The sequence below is a fragment of the Ruditapes philippinarum genome, unplaced genomic scaffold (assembly GCF_026571515.1).
Source record: "Ruditapes philippinarum isolate M1 unplaced genomic scaffold, ASM2657151v2 ctg11688_1_1_1_1, whole genome shotgun sequence".
In the NCBI taxonomy this organism is placed as follows: Eukaryota; Metazoa; Mollusca; class Bivalvia; order Venerida; family Veneridae; genus Ruditapes; species Ruditapes philippinarum.
The window spans coordinates 1-19,495 of record NW_026857987.1 but is presented as its reverse complement, the minus strand read 5'-3'; the positions used below and the strand labels follow the sequence as shown (position 1 = coordinate 19,495).

Genomic DNA, 19,495 nt, shown 5'->3' with positions numbered 1-19,495 from the left:
GGGGCAGGGCCAATTTTGACCCCAGGCCTTTTATTTGAACAAACTTGGTAGACATTCACTAGAAGATGTTTCATGCCAAATATCATGGCTCTAGCTCTTTGGGTTCTTTAAAAGAAGATTTTTTAGGTTTTTACTTTATACATATAGGGAAAATCAATGACCCCTGGGGCGGGGCCAATTTTGACCCCAGGGCTTTTATTTAAACAAACTTGGTAGACACTCACTAGAAGATGTTTATATCTAAGCTCTAGCTCTTACAGTTCTTTAAAAGAAGATTTTTTAAATTTTTACTTTATGCATATAGGGAAAATCAATGACCCCACGGAGCAGGGCCAATTTTGACCCCAGGGCTTTTATTTGAACAAACTTGGTAGACACTGACTAGAAGGTGTTTCATGCCAAATATCTTAGCTCTAGCTCTTACAGTTCTTTAAAAGAAGATTTTTTAAGTTTTTACCATATGCAAATAGAGAAAATCAATGACCCCCCGGGGCGGGGCCAATTTTGACCCCAGGGCTTTTATTTGAACAAACTTGGTAGACACTCAGTAGAAGATGTTTCATGCCAAATATCTTAGCTCTAGCTCTTACAGTTCTTTAAAAGAAGATTTTTTAAGTTTTTACTATATGCATAAAGGGAAAATCAATGACCCCCGGGGTGGGCCAATTTTGACCCCAGGGCTTTTATTTGAACAAACTTGGTAGACACTCACTAGAAGATGTTTCATGCCAAATATCTTAGCTCTAGCTCTTACGGTTCTTTAAATGAAGATTTTTTAAGTTTTTACTATATGCATATAGGGAAAATCAATGACCCCTGGGGCGGGGCCAATTTTGACCCAAGGGCTTTAATCTGAACAAACTTGGTAGACATTCACTAGAAGATGTTTCATGCCAAATATCTAAGCTCTAGCTCTTTCAGTTCTTTAAAAGAAGATTTTTTAAGTTTTTACTTTATGCATATAGGGAAAATCAATGACCCCACGGGGCAGGGCCATTTTTGACCCCAGGGCTTTTATTTGAACAAACTTGGTAGACACTCACTAAAAGATGTTTCATGCCAAATATCTTAGCTCTAGCTCTTACAGTTCTTTAAAAGAAGATTTTTTAAGTTTTTACTATATGCATATAGAGAAAATCAATGACCTCCCAGGGCTGGGCCAATTTAGACCCCAGGGCTTTTATTTGAACAAACTTGGTAGACACTTTTTAGAAGATGTTTCATGCCAAATATCTTAGCTCTAGCTCTTTGGGTTATTTAAAAGAAGATTTTTTAAGTTTTTAGTATATGCACATAGGGAAAATCAATGACCCCCAGGGTGGGGCCAATTTTGACCCCAGGGCTTTTATTTGAACAAACTTGGTAGACACTTACTAGAAGATGTTTCATGCCAAATATCTTAGCTCTAGCTCTTTGGGTTCTTTAAATAAAATATCTTTCTTTGACTGAACTTCATACACTGATATATACAATGTTTATTTATGAATAAGCAATTTTAATGCAAGTAATAATGTAATATAATATGAATAACAAGCTTGTTGTCTAAGTTTTATAAAAATAGTATACTAGGTATAAAAATTTAGGGCAATATACTTTGATCAAAAATGACTTAAAATCTATAATTTGTTGTTCAAATCAGGGACAAAAGATGTAAATCCAATGTTCCTACTCAAATCTTATACCAAATAACTGATACTTTTTAGTGAATTACATGTACTGAGATTTGTTGGCATAAATAGTTACAGTTTTTGTGACATTTGCTCTGTCCCATGTCTGACAAATAAGTTTATAGAATTTATGACTAACACATTTAGGTCCTGTTCAAGCTTTTAACTTCAAAATCAGAATCAATTTTAGGATCAGGATTAATATTTGGATCAACTGTAAAATTCCCTTATCTTACAAAAATAACAATAAATTTATCTAAAATTTCATAAACTTGCCATCGATATATAATCTATGAGGATAAACAATGAAGAATACTAGTTTTTAATTTGGTCCTGATTCTTAAATTTTTGTGAACACTCGGCCTGTTTTGATTTTGTAAACATGAACTGTACATTGATGTATATACATGTATGTACATGATAAACTGTAAGCTCAATTGAAATCTTGTTAGTACCATGTCTTCAGCTTGACAGGCAACACATAATTTGCTTATTTTATTTAATCATTTAATGCCAGGTGAGTATTATAAGGGCCATAACTCTGTTATTAATCATTGAACCGGAAAATGCTGACAATATGCATAACTAGACTTGGTACTGTTCACTCCTGTAAAGTTTGGATGAAATTGCACCAGTACTTTATGAGGAGTAGTCCGGACAAGCTTTTGTGTATCTGGCAACACACAGAAAAAAACACCTTTTTAACAAAGGGCCATAACTCGGCCAAAAAGCATTCAACCGGAAAACCCGTGCAATATGTGCAAGGACTTGAGCTACAGATCAATCCTGTAAAGTTTCATTGACATTGCATTCGTGGTATAAGAGAAGTAGTCCGGACAAACTTTAAAAACAAGAGGGCCATGATGGCCCTGGATCGCTCACCTGACACAACCCCATCCAAGCAATGTCTTAAACAAGCATCATGGCCAAGTTTGATGACAACTGAGTCAAACATGTGACCTCTAGTGTGTTATAAAGATTTTTTCATATTTGGGCAAAGTGACCTAATTTTTGACCGGACACGACCCTTATTAAAACTTGACCTAGAAATCATCAAAACAACCTTCCTGACCAATTTCCAAGAAATTTGGATCAAAACTGCAGCCACTAGAGTGTTAAAAAGATTTTTCTATTTTTAGCTCCTGTGACCTAGTTTTTTAACTTGACAAGACCAATCTTAGCACTTGACCCAGAAATCATCAAAACAACCTTCTTGACAAATATCCAGAATATTTAGATGAAAACTGCAGCCTCTAGAGTGTTAACAAGCTTCTTTTTTTTTAGCTCCTGTGACCTAGTTTTTGACCTGAGATAACCCATCTTTGAACTTGACCTAGAAATCATCAAAACAACCTTCCTGAAAAATTTCCAGAATGTTTGGATGAAAACTGCAACCATTAGAGTGTTAACAAGCTTTTTCTATTTTTAGCTCCTGTGACTTAGTTTTTGACCAGACATGACCCATCTTCGAACTTGACCTAGAAATCATCAAAACAACTTTCCTGACAAATTTCCAGAATATTTGAATAAAAAATGCAGCCACTAGAGTGTTAACAAGCTTTTTCTATTTTTAGCTCCTGTGACCTAGTTTTTGACCGGAGATATCCCATCTTCGAACCTGACCTAGAAATCATCAAAACAACCTTCCTGACAAATTTCCAAAATATTTGGATGAAAACTGCACCCTCTAGAGTGTTAACAAGCTTTTTCTATTTTTAGCTCCTGTGACCTAGTTTTTGACTGGACATGACCCATCTTCAATCTTGACTTAGATATCATCAAAACAACATTCTTGACAAATTTCCAGAATATTTAGATGAAAACTGCAGCCACTAGAGTGTGAAACCTTTTCTTCTTTTAGCTCCTGTGACCTAGTTTTTGACCGGACATGACCCATCTTCAAACTTGACCTAGATATCATCAAAACAACCTTCCTGACAAATTTCCAGAATATTTGGATGAAAACTGCAGCCTAGCAGTCTAGAGTGTTAACAAGCTTTTTCTATTTTTAGCTCCTGTGACCTAGTTTTTGACCTGAGATGACCCATCTTTGAACTTGACCTAGAAATCATCAAAACAACTTTCCTGACAAATTTCCAGAATATTTGGATGAAAACTGCAGCCACTAGAGTGTTAACAAGCTTTTTCTATTTTTAGCTCCTGTGACCTAGTTTTTGACCGGACATGACCCATCTTCGAACTTGACCTAGATATCATCAAAACAACCTTCCTGACATTCTGTCTAAGAATATTAAAATAAATGTTAATCAAGTGATATCACTTTGCATAATTTTCTCCTGCTTTGAGTAAATTTGAAAAACCTTTTTCAGGCTTGTTAAAATGGCTTACAGACAACTCACCCCCAGACAATTCACTCTCGGCCATTTTTTCCAGACAATTCACCCACCAGACAGTTCACCCCGCATTATTGGAAAAATGACACAGACAATTCACCCCCCATTTCTTTAAATTTAATTTTGATGAAATTTATCTTAAAATTAGAAGATGCAATAAGAAATTTGTTGTGTTTCTTTACTTAATTGATATTTATAAAATATTTAGTCATATTTAAATTAGTTATTATAATTTATTTCTTAAAGATAATATTTGTTACTATGTGTTAATATTTTTTCATATTATTTTACATACAAACTAAAAATTACAAATTTAGCTTACAGACAACTCACCCCCAGACAATTCACCCTCAGCCATTTTTTGAGTTGTCTTGTTTCCGTTAAAATTTGTAAGTTTGATGGACAAAGCCTGAATGTCTATTACCATAAAGAGTTTTTTGTGCAGACTGTTATACACTGGAACTGAATCTTCAATGATCATAGTTCTATTATCTGTATTGCAGAGAGCTACCAGGAAGACAGTATAAAAAAGGAGGAAAGATCATTAAGGGAGTTTGTTAATATTACTTTACCACAGGAGGATCCAAAGGACATAAAGAAAAGAATAATTCAGTACATTCGCGATAAAGGTAATAGATGTAGCAAACAGTTTAATATTATATTCATAATTGACAAAGCGATAATTTGTACAAAGTGATACCTTTAAATATTTAGAACCATGCGTCAATATATTACATCAGCATATTTCAGCTTGTCCTACTGGACGAGCATTCTAACATTTTATACTTGCCCTGCATGGATCTGTACTTGTAAATACGAGCGGACAACTTACGGGACAAGTGGAATTTTTGATCCCTGCTAGTTTAATAAATGTCAAACTGGGATCATAACAAAACCTTAATATCTGCACACCCATGCAGTCTGATCATGATCTCCAAAGTTTGCTTTCCATTTAGAAATTCTTTTATGAATATAAAAATGAACATTTTAGGTCCTAATCAGACTGCACTGGTCACATATGCATTAAAACACATAACTTTGGGGCAAAGGAATAACCAATAGTTCAAAATAGTCATTCTCCACATGGCATTGTCTAAAATTCCCTTTCTTGCAAAGATTTTCACATACTATAAAATGAAAGATAAACCGAATACAATTTGTAAACAAACATTTTTGTTTTTAAAAAGATCTCTGTGTTTGTCCCATAAAAGGTAATAATTCAATAACCCACTAGAGGGATACATACCTTGATTCAGTACAATTGACGTTAACTTGAAGCCTCTGCCAGATATTACAAATGGAAAACACCCACTCATGAATTTTACGACAATATTGCAACCGATTTACTATGTCACTAATTTAAACAGTCACACAATAATTTTTGGAGTTCATACTAGGAAAAAATTAAACAATTAAATTACATTTGCTGAGGTTACTAAATAAAAATCTTCCTGATATTCTGTATAGTTAGATGACCTTTTTTGGACTGTCAAGATGTTCAAGCCATTTTATATCCATACATTGATTCAATAAAGTATTCTTTTGTTTTCTAATCCAGTGTATTATTATATTCTTTCTATCTAATTAGATTGTTCTGTTTTCAGATCAAAGTAAAGGCATCGTTTGTGAGAGTGGGAAACAGACCAAAAAAACCCTTGAAGAAGGAAAAAAGACCACCAAAAGGGTATGGGTAGGAAAGGAGGGCACCTATAGCTTTGACAAGGAAAACCAGGTGACTAAAAGAAACATTGAAGAAAGAAATAACACCGCAAATTAATGAATGCTATGGAAAATACTATGCTTTGCAAAATCAATTAGTGATTAGGTTTTTATATTTTAGCATCATGCAGTTTAAACTGAAAGTTTCCTTTTAATTTTGTGCATTCAATATAGACTCATATGGTTCAATAGCGATAGGGCCATTTTTCTTCAGAAAGATAAATCAATAATATGACAGACTTGGTCAAGGCTGTGTTCTGTCTTTATTGGTCAATTTTAGAAGGATATAATTATATTGGTCTGTTCCATGTTATTTATGGCATTATCATCAAGTTGGAACTTTCACCAAAGTGACTACAAATTTTTTTCAAAGTTTTTCATTCCACTTCATTGATTTTAAAATAATTTGATTTAATGTATTTGCAGAAAATTGACAATGGAATATTCACAGAGGAAGAAACTGATAGTGATCAATCAGGTAATAGATTATTATTTTTAGCTCGACTATACAAAGTGTAAGGTGACCTGTCCTACTTGCCCCGGCGTCGTCCGCACCTAGATTTCAGATTAAAGTTTTGGTGCAGTAAAATATTTTTCACTATAACTTTGTCATTCCTTAAGTTATCCACTTCAAACTTTGAATATATGTTCCTTATCAACCACATCTTATGTGACAAGGTTCATAACTCTAGCACCAATATTTTCAGATTTATCTCCCCTTGAAAATTTTCCTTAAAAAAAAATTATTTTTTACTGTTACTTCTTTATTTCTTGAGGGATTAATTTCATACTTCAAATGTATGTACCTTATCATCATCCACATGTTATGTGACAAGGTTCATAACTCTGGCACCAATATTTTCAGATTTATCTTCCCTTGAACTTAGAATTTTCCTTAAAAATATTAATTTTTTACTGTTATTTATTTCTTAAGGGATCAATTTCATACTTCAAATATATGTACCTTATCATTAACCACATGTTATGTGACGAGGTTCATAACTCTAGCACCAATATTGCAAGAATTATCTCCCCATCAACTTAGATTTGTTTACTAGGAAAATGTTTTTTTTTTACTATAACTTTTTTAGTTTTAAAAGTATCTACCTCAAACTTCAAATACTTATTCCTTATCATCAATTCCATTTTATGTGACAATGTTCATAACTCCTGAAGCAATATTTACAAATTTATCTCTCTTTGAACTTAGGATTTTCTTTAAGAAATATTATAACTTCTTTACTTTTTAAGGTATCTACTTCAAACTTTAAAATATATATTTCTTATCATTACACACATGTTGTGTGACAAGGTTCATAACTCTAGCATGACCATTTCTAGAATTATTCCCCTTGATCTTAGAATTTAATATGTTAACAATATTATTTTTTATATAACTTAATATATAATTATACATAATTGATTTTCCTTTCATAGTTTTGTCTTCCTTACTGTGTCCAGTCTTTTATTGGTCGAGCTTTGCTGTCTCCTGTGACAGCTCTTGTTTAGTGACGTTGATGCTTTTAAAGTAAAAGTTCCAAAATCTTTTCCAAAATCGAAGATATTTGGTACAAAGCATCATCACTATCACAATCTCTACCACAATTTTCTAATTATTGCCCTTCCTTTCCCCCCAAATTGTTTTTGCCAATTTTAGATTTTTACTGTTAAATGGAACCTAGCCCTTGTTTCAGATGATAGTCTAATTTGTGACATTATCACTATGCTATTGAAGTTCTATATGATCCTTCTTAGTGATAATTAAAATTTCCACTGTGTCAGAAGGAGAATCAATCTAATATACCACTGTGTCAGAAGGAGAATCAATCTAATATTTTGTAGCTCCACTGGCAGATTTCATGCTTATATCATGACCCTGTGTCTGTCATACATCAGTCCGTACCTTAAATAGCTCTATAAAACCAGGAAGTAAATTTTCAAAGCCAGGCCATCATCGGTATTTACTTTTGCCTTTGAAGTATATATTTACATGTTTTTTTAATAGCTCACCTGTAACAATGTGACATGGTGAGCTTTTGTGATTGCTTTTCGTCCTGTGTCCATAAACTTTTACTTAAAACAACATCTCAAAAACTAAGCCAATTTCATCCAAAATTCTCAGGAATGTTCCTTTGGTGGTCTTCTTTAAGAATAGTTCAAAGAATTAAATTCCATGCCAAACTCTGGTTGCCATGGTAACTTAAAGAAAAAACTAAAAAATATCTTCTTTCAAGAACGCTAAGATGTTAAGCATGAAACATCTTCTAGTGAGTGTCTACCAAGTCTATTTTAAAAAAGGCCCTGGAGTCATGGCCCCGCCCAGGGTGTCATTGACTTTCTTTATATCTATATAGTAAAAACACAAAAAAAAATCTTATTTTTAAAAAAAACCCAACAAATTAATAAGTATTTTGACTCAGGTGAGAGATTTAGGGCCATCATGACCCTCTTGTTTATGTTATAGACTCATTGCTGTCACCCATCATGTCCATGGAAAACAGAATTAAAAAGACGAAAAAGGTAAGAGACTTTTCCATGTAGCATTATGTTACAGCTGAACATGACTTTAGTCTTTTTTTTCATCATGGTCACATTCCTTTTAACTTAAACACATGTTTTAGTTGAATTTCGGCTGAGTCAAATTATTTTTTGGTGGTCCTGCCAACTTTGAGTCTAGTTGTCTGCTCAACAAGTTTTTGTGAACATTAGCTAAATTTGTTGTCAGAGCAGGGGATCAAACCCATGACGCCTCGATTGCTACTTAGTTGGTTATCAAACGTAGAATGTTGTGGCTGTAAATGGATTTACAAAATGTAGTAATTTTTAAATTTTTCTAGGACCTTCAAAGGATGGAAAAACCAACAATGACAGCAGATCTAGAAACAGGTTAGTTCGCTTTACAGCTGACTTTAATATCATTTGTCATATTACAACAGACAGTTCTTCCACCAATATCTTCCTGACTATGTTAGAGTGTCCATGGCCATAGTTATATTTGTAACCTTGAATAAATGAACTGTCACTGCAAAATAGTTGAAAACTTGTTGAAAGATGTGTAAAAACTAATAAACAATTGAATTAGCCATTTTTTCCTAGCCATAGACTGCTTTCTTACATGGGTCAGAGGTAAAAGATTCATTGAGATGGAAATAATTGCTTTGCCATTACTGGTATTTGAACCAGCAACTTTATGTGGAGTAAGACTATGCTGTGAGGCCGACTATTTGAAAATCATTTTGCCTAATGTATGCAGTTTATTTTATTGGATATATCTCTGAACTGGTCCTGCTTTTCAGGCTTTATATTCTAAAATATATATCTCCAGTATGTTGACATAGAAACAGTTTATAAAGCATTTGTCTCTTTCTTGCAGTTCTTTTTGTAGAATATAATTAAGATCTTTAGAATATTTATAAATAAAAATGATCCTTAATAATCACATTATTTTTAACAAATTTTCAAATTTCAAATTTACCTTCAAAAAGGTAAAACAGAAAAGAAATTAAAAGCTAAAAAAGCAAGAGAGATGGAGATGTCAAGGGCCCTTACGAACCAGGAGTCGTCTCTTGTTCTCCTGGATGACTTACAAGCAGAGGATGGCCCTATACTGGAAAGAGTAAGTTAATAAAAAAAAAAAATTTTGTTTTAGAAAAAAAAAAAAAACTATTATAGACGACTACTATTTCTTTTGAGGTCATTGGTCAAGGTATTTTAGAACTGTATTATCATATTTTATTCTGATCAGAGATTAACAGTTTTAGGTGTTTTCTTTGAAGGCATACATGTGTAACAAATATCTCTTGTTATGTCCTTGCAAATTCATGCAATTTATTTCACAACAGAATTTTACAAAACTTGGTACAAAGGATTCCTTTAACTATAACCAGTCCTCAAGCTCATTTTGTTATAACAATGTTGTATGTATTTTTCTCAAACAAGTGATATCTGATTCTCTATGAAATATTTGTTAATCATGTAATAGGGATAGGTTATAGAAGACAGCATACAAATACATTGTATTTTATGTTTTGCAGATGAAAGAAATGGAGAAAAAAATAGAAAATGTCATAGATAACCAACAACGGATTATTCAGCTCTTTAACTGCAGATCATGTTTGAAGAGTATATACAAGGTAGGATTGATATAAATCTTATTAAACTTCTGTGTTTCCCACCCATACAGTCTTCTGATGAAGGCTCTACCTTAGCTACTCACACTTTTTAAGTAAAAAATAATTTTAAAGTGTTCCTTTTGATAATATGATTGTAGTAATTACCAGTACCTGTGTTCAATAACCAACCATGTTTTCTTGTTCTATAGTTGTCTGATCTATAAACTGTATTTCAAAGTGATCAGTGCTGTGTTTGTTGTAAAATATAATTATTGGGGATTCTAACTTGACTTTTTCCTTTTGATCAAAGGAGGACTCAAAGTTTATTTAATATACAACAATTACACTGCATTCGCCATTGATGATGTGATGTGCTGAAAAAAAGTACAGCTTAAAACAGGCATTATTTTTGCTTGATGTCAAACTTGTCAAGTTTATTTAAGTATGTCTTGTTAGAAACGAAATAACAAATCCCAAAAGAGATTTCATCCCTTCATAAAAGCACTGCTTGTTTGTTGTTTAGATGCCTATCATTATAATATATAAATCCTCCCATCTCAACTCCAAGGTGTGATTCTATTGAGCGATAAAATCAGTATGGGATATGTTATTTTTAATTCTAAATGATTGAGTGTAAGATTATATTAATGAAATTTAAAAGTAGGATTACAACAGCATATTGGGACACAAGCTTGGCCATTAACCATAAAAATATACATTTTAAATGATGCACAGGTATGCTACTGTAACCTATTTTCTTATGACCAGTCTCCATTTACTTTCAAGAATCTATCGCCATCTGACAGATTAAATTGCAGTCAACCAGCTGTTATTCAAAAGATCAAACCACCAGCTGTGATCCCTACTACATGTACTAAGTCTACACCAAAGTTGGCAGACAATAGTCCTGTGCAAGATGTTTCGATAGAAGGTAACAGATGTGTTCATTTAAGCTTTAGCCCCTTCTGTTAAATTAAGGTTTGGCTGATATCTGCTATATAGCCGGTATTTTTGGCATATGTTTTATTATACTGCCCAAACCGGAAGTCAATAATAGCGCCACTTTTTCTGTCCATCTGGCCCATCCTTGTCCAGTGCATTAATATTGATCAAAGCACAGAAGGAGCTGATGTTGTTTGGGTCTCAGAATATCAGAAATGTTATGGTTGAAAGATTACATTCATTTATTTGTTCATTATTTATGTAATACTTTTAAAACACAAACAGTAAAGCTAAGACATATATTCTGAACAAAAAATGGGGCTGATTTGGTAAAGTGCCGAAACCTCTTTGGTAATTTGGGGCTGAATAGATTTGAAATCCCTAATTTTGACTTCTGTGAGATTTCATGCACATCAATTACTATAACAAATTAGTGTTTGTTGCAAACAAATTCTATGATGATATGATATTCAAAGATTCAAAAAGAGAGTTAAACCATTACTGCAAAATGATTCAGGCAGCAGAGTATCACATCTACATGATTCATGTTATGAACCAAATTGGCGTCACGTTATATATAAATAAATAAACATCTGGGACCAAATTAAAATATATGCGCTTTAATCAATGTTTTAACTGTTACAAACAAGTTTGTTTTGTGCAGACAACTTCTTCATTTATCTTCTTTTTTAAAAAACAAAAAAAACAAATGATAATATACATGTAACAAAATTGCATTAGAAACCTTTGACCAATCTGGAACTATTTTTCCTGTTCTGTGAGAATGTTTGAAAATTAATGCACCTGTCAGTAGAGACTAACAGACTATTTGAGGATTTGGTAGTTAAATATATTAGAGTCTGAAATTGTGCTAACATTATTTGTTTGGATTGCCAGACCCAAACAAATAATGTTATCAGAATATCAGACTCTAATATAAAACAACTGATGATAAGCAAAATCTTAGAATATAGATTAATGGCAATCAGAGGAAGTGCAGTGCTCAGGAAGCATAATCTGACCATGCAATTTACTTGACTTATCTGCCCTTAGCCAGTTTCCTATTATTAGAAGGTCTATGCTCACCCTGGAAGACCGCCTCAATATGACTGAAATAAAATTGAAACCTAAAAACGCAAACAAACCAAACTTTGATAGCCAGATTTACCAGCACTGTTCAAATGTGGAGAGCCATTACATGATAACATTTATTTGTACTATTTTTAGAAATTGAGGAGGATGTGCCTTCAGCATTAGAGGAAATTGGCGCAGTTGGTGTTGATGGTAAGAATATTTCCCCCCACTACTGAAAAAGATATGTTGACTAGTGATGGAAATTGGATGGAATTTGTCCCAATCGATCGTCGGTTCAGTTGGATGGGTCATAATCGATAACTTTTCGAATAAAGTCGCATTAAAAAGAAATAGGGAAGTAACAATTACTCCCAATACTTTATTATATTCAGTAACATGAACTCCATTTAGCACTTTTCAACACAGTTTTAACTTTACATAGTCATAATTTTAAGAAATAGATTTATTTTGCAATGGATGTCAAATAATAACATTTACATCACATTATATTACTATTGTTTACATCACTTATTTATCCTGTTCAAATCAAAATTGTCTCTGAGATGATTTTTCCGCGATCAGCAAGGTGTTCCTAATTTAAGAAAATCACCGTCAGAATTAATTCCTTTTGATACTTTAAACATTTTCGACGATTGCGGAACAAATTTTTTGTGAATCGATTATTGTCGCTTTACATATAAGTAATTGATTATCGGCTACTTGCGACAATCGGAAAATCACTAATGTTGACTGTATTTAAGAAGTATCATGTTTTCGAGAATGGTTTATGTAATAAGAACATCAAAGTTATAGTATATGAGACAAGCATGGATCCAGATCATTATGTACAACTATACAGTCAAACCAGAATACATACTTTAAGACAATAGCATTATTATTTTTTTTCAATTTTCAAAACAACCTGTGACTTTTTGAAGGGGAAATATAGGGCGTAAAATCAGAAAAGGGAAAATTCAATTTCCAACAACTGGGAATGAAATTTACCCACACAATTTATAAAATTTTCAATTTCAATTAAATTTAACATGCATGGTACAAAGCAGAGACTGTCTATAAGGACAGCTTTTTGTCTTCTAGCTGATGTAAGTCTACTGCTCTGGTGAAGAATGTACACAGGGAATTTTAGGGGGAAATATGAGTATTTTTAGGGTACAATATACCTATTTTGGCACTGGGGAAACAGTCATTTTTCGGCTGATAAATACCGAGTAAAAATCACTGCTATAATAGCAAAAAAAAATTGGAGTGGGGGGTGGTACAGGATGGCAGAGGCAATTGTCAAATCTTCACAGCTTCTGTTCAATATAGATAATAATTAATTATGAAAGAATAAGTTTCCAAATATGCCTATGAATTTATCAGGAAGGCTGATATATTGCTTTGCATAAGAACAAAAGCCTAAAGTTATTCATAGATAAATCACTCTTTGGAACTTGTTATTTCAATTCTAACACATGTTTTTAAACATCAATGTTATAAAACAGCTAACTACTTTATACACTCCTTGAGTACTCTACTTCATGAAGAATGACAGTATGGTTTATCGCAAAATAACCTTTACTGCTACCTGCATACAGGTTATTCACTTATTGTGTTATGAATGCATTTATTTCATGTTTTCGGTGGTTTATAACATGAATAATATTCTGATAAACTCACTGGCCTTTCAAATATGATACCTGGATTAATGTCAAATAGTTTACCGAGTGTACTAAAAGTCGGAAACATTTATGATGATGACACTGTTAAAATGATGTCATCTTTGCGATGCATCCTTTAAAAGTTTCCTGCAAATTTCGATATGTTATTGAAATAAACCCAACAAAAGTAGACTGATAGACATAAATAAACAAAAAATGTTTGTATTAATGTAATATTACAGTAATTTCTTGTGAACACCAATATATGATATTTGCACTGGTGTCTGGGCCACTAATGAAAATATCATTTTTGGTGCCCACTCTGAAATTATAATCTGATATTACAGGAAACTGCAAGAATGATCCTCTATAGAATTAACCATAGTATCAAGTTTCTGTAAAGAGAAATTTGGTAACTTGCTCTAGGTAATATAGTTTATTATTTTTACAGAGCTTGTGTACATGGGAAGTCCCCAGTATGGGATAAAAGTCCCATCTTCTCGATTAAGTGCCATAGAGAAGGCAAGTAGCAGTGCCGGGAAATTGGCACTTGGGCTTCTTGAGCTGGTAATAAACAAAGAAGAATGTTCTACCCTGTCTATTTATGGACAATCTAAAGGAAAGATCGCAATGGATCTAAATAAAAGAAAGGCTCTGAGAAGTAAGTTAATTATGAATTCTGTTAATTTTATTTTATTAAGATTTAACACCATCATTGATCATTTTGTAGATGACAGTAAACCTATCAATGATTTCCTGGTTTTCTCACACCAGTACAAACACAACATCATTTTCCAATTTGCTGACTGCTTTCTTATATAGTCTAGAGATGAAAGACTAAATAAGAGAAAATAATTTTTATACCCCAACCTGGATTTGAACCAGCAACTTCTGGATTTGGAGTCCAACATGCTACCATTCTTATATCAAGACTTACCTTTTTCCTAATTAACATTGCCTAGAATTAAATTTATATAGAGATATATATTCCACAAAATCATAATGATACCATAAAATACAATAGTCTTGAAACTGTAAGTATTTTAATAGCTACTTTTTTAAGCCCAGGTTTACCTACTGTCATCACCTTATGTCCTTCCTTTGTTAACAATTAGCTTGTTAACACTCTAGAGGGCATATTTCTGTTCAGATCTTTAAAAACACTTGATCAGATCATAAACCTTAAGTCATGCACGAGACTGAAGCTGGGTCACTTGGGCTATAAAATAAAAGTTTTTCTGTCTAGAAATGCCATTTTAGGTCCAATATTTTAGAAATTTGATCAAAAATACATTGGACTGGGGTCAAAAGCGGGGTCATCTGAATACTGTTTGTATGCCTAACTAACACAGTAGAACTTAGAAGCCTCATCTTGGGTTGGAATTTCATGAAATTTTGTCATAATGTTTCTCTTGATGAATTCTAGGCCAAATTCAGTTATGGAAATCCTCCTTATAATGCCTTGTTTACATCATGGAGACCACATTTTTCGTTTAATTTGCATGAAAATTTGTCAAATCATGCTCTGCTTAAAATCTGAAACAATTCTTAATATGGGTCAAGTTTGATAAAAAAACTACAATGGATCAAATGATAGAAAAGTCTATGTTAAGCTTATCACCTGTCACAAAATGACAAGATAAGCTTTTGTGATCCCTTTGTGTGTTCTTCTGTGTGTCTAACATTTGTCTTAAAACAAATTTTCTCTTAATTAAACCACTTGGCAAAATTTAAAGAAATTTTAAATGATCCTTGGGTGGTTCTGTATTCAAGTTGTTCAAATGATGTTGTTCAAATCACCACTGGTTGCTATGGTACCATAAAGGATATATTTTTAGATTCTTACCAATGTCTTATTTCTCAGTATTACACAGGTTTATGATGTTCCTCTTGTAAATATTTTGTCATTTTAACATATTGTTTTAGTAATGAAATCATTGCACCACCTTTTCTGTCTGGTCTGTTATGCAGGTTAGCAAGGGTGTTGATAAAAAGAAAACCTGGGACATGAAGAAATTTTATGAAAATGACTCGCCCAGCAACATTGGTCAGCTATTCTTTTCTGATCAGAAAACAAAAGTTTCTCAATAGTAATCATTTTTTGTTTGTTTCATCATTATAGGTCATGTGTTCAACAGATACAACAGTTCAGAAGCAGAAAAGGACAGAATATGGACCCAGGAAATTGTAACAAAATTGAATGATAAAATAAGAGCAATAAAAAATAATAAATACAAATTACAGAACTGAACAATGGCTAGCTTTTCCCTATCTTTCCTACAAAGTTTTGGGCCAGATCCCCAAGATTTTTTTTATGTACCATAATTTTAGCCCAAAAATTTCTTTAATTTTGCCCTAATTTTGTGTCAGAAGATGCTGGACAGCCTGTCATAGGATAAAGTTAAGGAAAAATGTTTAAACTCACATGGTCAGTAGGGCACATAGAGTTTGGACTCACTGCTGCTTGTTTGTATGTTTAATTGTAACTTTTACTTATTTCATCAAAAGATTTGTTTGCTGTTTTTGTGTCTCACCCTAATTTTTAGGTTTGCAAATGATAGAAAAGCCTATGTTTAGCTCATCACCTGTCACAAAGTGACAAGATAAGCTTTTGTGATTGCATGATGTCAAGTTCCCTTTGTTCATTCTTCTGTTTATCCATATATCCCACTGGGATAATGGAAAATCCCACTGGGGTGAGGATGGATCCCAGCTTATAAGATGAGGTGGATGATCCCACTTGGATAGTTGTTGGATCCCTCTTGGATGAGAGGTAGGATCATACAGGGTTTTAAATTGGTTGGAATCTCACCAAGATAGTGCTAGGATTTCAATTGGGATCCACCAGATTCCCAAAATTTGGTCGGGATCCTACCGGGATAAGGGTTGGATTCTCCCGGGATAGTGGTGGGATTTCAATTGGCATCCCACTGGGAAATTTGGTCGGGATCCCACTGGGATGGTGATGGGATTTCAATAGGATCCCACTGGGAATTTTGGTCGGGATCCCATTTGGATAAGGGTGGGATTTCAATTGGGATCCCATCGGGATCCCACTGGGAAATTTGGTCGGGATCCCACTGGGATAAAGGTGGGATTTCAATTCGGATCCCAGTGGGAAATTTGGTCGGGATCCCACTGGGATAAGGGTGGGATTTCAATTGGGATCCCATCGGGATCCCACTGGGAAATTTGGTCGGGATCCCACTGGGATAAAGGTGGGATTTCAATTGGGATCCCATTGGGACCTAGTGGGAAATTTGGTAGGGATCCCACTGGGATAAGGGTGGGATCCCATCGGGATAGGGTGGGATCCCGACCAAAATTCCCGGTGGGTCCCATTGGGATCCCAATTGAAATCCCACTGGGATTCCCAGTCATTTTTTCAGTAGGGCAGTCTAGAGTGTTAACAAGCTTTTTCTATTTTTAGCTCCTGTGACCTAGTTTTTGACCTGAGATGACCCATCTTTGAACTTGACCTAGAAATCATCAAAACAACTTTCCTGACAAATTTCCAGAATATTTGGATGAAAACTGCAGCCACTAGAGTGTTAACAAGCTTTTTCTATTTTTAGCTCCTGTGACCTAGTTTTTGACCAGAGATGGCCCATCTTTGAACTTGACCTAGATATCATCAAAACAACCTTCCTGACAAATTTCCAGGATATTTGGATGAAAACTGCAGCCTCTAGAGTGTTAACAAGCTTTTTCTATTTTTAGCTCCTGTGACCTAGTTTTTGACCCGAGATAACCCATCTTCGAACTCGATCTGTATTTCATTGTAACAAACATTCTGACAAAGTTTGATGATGATCCAATCAAAACTGTGACTGCTAGACTGTTAACAACCCAATTGTTGAAGACTCACGACGCATTTCGACGGACACCGGACATAGCCCCATCACTATACCTCACCTTGACCACTTCGTGGTCAGGTGAGCTAAAAAAAAGTCGAGCTAAAAATGGAGCTAAAACAGCTGAAAGTAAAAGCATCAAGTAAAAACATACATAACATATATATAAACAAACAAAATAAAGGAATGCATTCTGCTCTTTTAACTCACCTGGAATATCTTACTTAAAAAAGAAAAGAAAGGTATGTAATTGAATCTTGTGTTGCAGTGTTCTTTGTAACGTATGACCAAAGACTGTACATGCCGTAGGGCCATTCTCCCTACCAATGGTCAAAGTGATTCATGGACAGTTCCTTATGGAAAACAGACAAGCACATTGTCGGATAACCACGGCCAAACCATTAACATTTATCAGCCGTGGGTTTTTTTGCCGATAATTAGTTAAATAGAGGTGTGTGAGGACAGCTATTTCATTGTTAATACAAGCAATTATCATAGTATTGCAAGCAATCCATAAGTCCCCTACCGGTAAGAGCCCAAGCAACATTCTGAAGGGCCATTCACTTAGGTTCCTATTTTAAGTAAATTTGTTGAAAAAGTTCTTTAAAAGTGATCACAGGAAACAGTTTTTATGTACAGACAGACGGACTGAAAGACACTCTAAAGTTATTTTTTAAACATCCCTGTTATCAAAATATAACATTTTTAAAATCCTATCAATCATGATTGTAGAAGTTGGAGTAAAAATTACCAATTTCTCAAAAAAAAGTCTAAGTTCAAAAGGGGCATAATTCTGGAAATAGTCTTGCTAGAGTATTGAACACTCACAAAATTTAATGTTGAGTGATAGTAAGAAACATTTATATGAAGTTTGAAGTAGATACATTCAGAAAAAGAAGTTATTAAAAAAAAAAAACAATGTTTTTTTCATGAAAATTTAAAGTTCAAGGGAGGTAATTCTGAAAAATTCTGTGCTAGAGTTGTAAACCTTGTCACATATGATGTGGTTGATGACAAGCAACTTATATTTAAAGTATGAAGAAAATACCTTAAGAAATAAAGAACTTATAGTGAAAAAACTTAAAAACTAGAACCAGAAATCTTGAAATTCAGTCTATTTGTTGCCATAGCAACCAGAATTTTCAACATAGGAAGATAAGAAAAGGATGTGCATAATTTCCATACTGCCATCTACCCATATGTCAAGTTTCATAAACATATTTTCAGTACTTTTTGTGTTATCACTGGATCCAGGTTATGTGTAAAATTTGCCATATTTTCAGTCTATTTGTTGCCATAGCAACCAGAATTTTCAACATAGGAAGAAAAGAAAAATACGTGCATAATCTCCATACTGCCATCTATCCATATAACAAATTTCATAAAAATATTTTCAGTACTTTTTGCGTTATCGCGGGATCCAGGTTATGTGTAAAATTTGCCATATTTTCGGTCTATTTGTTGCCATAGCAACCAGAATTTTCAACATAGGAAGAAAAGAAAAAGACGTGCATAATCTCCATACTGCCATCAATCCATATATCAAGTTTCATTACAATATTTTCAGTACTTTTTGCGTTATCGCGGGATCCAGTTTTGTGGACGGACGGACTGACGGACGGACAGACGGACGGACGGACTGACGGACGGACAGACGGACGGAGGGTAAACCTAAAGTCCCCTCCGGTAAACCGGTAGGGGACTAATAAAGCTGCTTGCATTGTTAAAATAAAGCTGCATGCCTCCAGATGAGCTTAAGTATTTTGAGAAAATTCAACTTGAGAAAAATTTACTAAAATTTTAAGGAAAGTAAAAAGATTTAAGAGTTAAGTAATAATTTACATGTTATATGTGATAAAGGACTGATTTTGCAGTATTTATCACCATATTTCTACTGCGTTACTAACGCAATATGGGCAATTTTTTTGCTTACTTGACCTCTTTTTGGTAATTTACATTGATTTCAAGTGTTGTTTGTAATGTGTAAATTATTTTCTTTGTTCACTTCACAATATTTTCACATTTAAATATATTTTTAAAAATTTTCATGATTTTGTTTGTTTATTTCATTTTTACGCCTTTTCCAACAGTATTTCAGTCATATAGGCGGGT

At 33.6% G+C, this 19,495-nt stretch overlaps 1 protein-coding gene across 1 annotated transcript; it reads left to right on the top strand.

Moving 5' to 3' along the window:
- The first annotated feature begins 2,205 nt into the window (after positions 1 to 2,205).
- LOC132751680 (uncharacterized) lies at positions 2,206 to 18,396 on the top strand. Its single transcript, XM_060741898.1, has 11 exons — positions 2,206 to 4,650; positions 5,626 to 5,753; positions 6,167 to 6,218; positions 8,205 to 8,260; positions 8,578 to 8,626; positions 9,226 to 9,356; positions 9,775 to 9,873; positions 10,639 to 10,783; positions 12,022 to 12,078; positions 13,981 to 14,190; positions 15,652 to 18,396. Exons 4-11 carry the CDS (start codon positions 8,225 to 8,227, stop codon positions 15,777 to 15,779), a joined length of 855 nt encoding a protein of 284 aa, XP_060597881.1. The 5' UTR covers positions 2,206 to 4,650; positions 5,626 to 5,753; positions 6,167 to 6,218; positions 8,205 to 8,224; the 3' UTR covers positions 15,780 to 18,396.
- The last annotated feature ends 1,099 nt before the right edge of the window (positions 18,397 to 19,495 follow it).

Bases quoted from the DNA above. Each gene is read 5' to 3' on its own strand.
- LOC132751680 (XM_060741898.1), top strand. From the start codon at position 8,225: ATGTCCATGGAAAACAGAATTAAAAAGACGAAAAAG. The intron at 12,079-13,980 runs GTAAGAATATTT...TTATTTTTACAG, and splicing joins TGGCGCAGTTGGTGTTGATG to AGCTTGTGTACATGGGAAGT. The intron at 14,191-15,651 runs GTAAGTTAATTA...TCATCATTATAG, and splicing joins TAAAAGAAAGGCTCTGAGAA to GTCATGTGTTCAACAGATAC.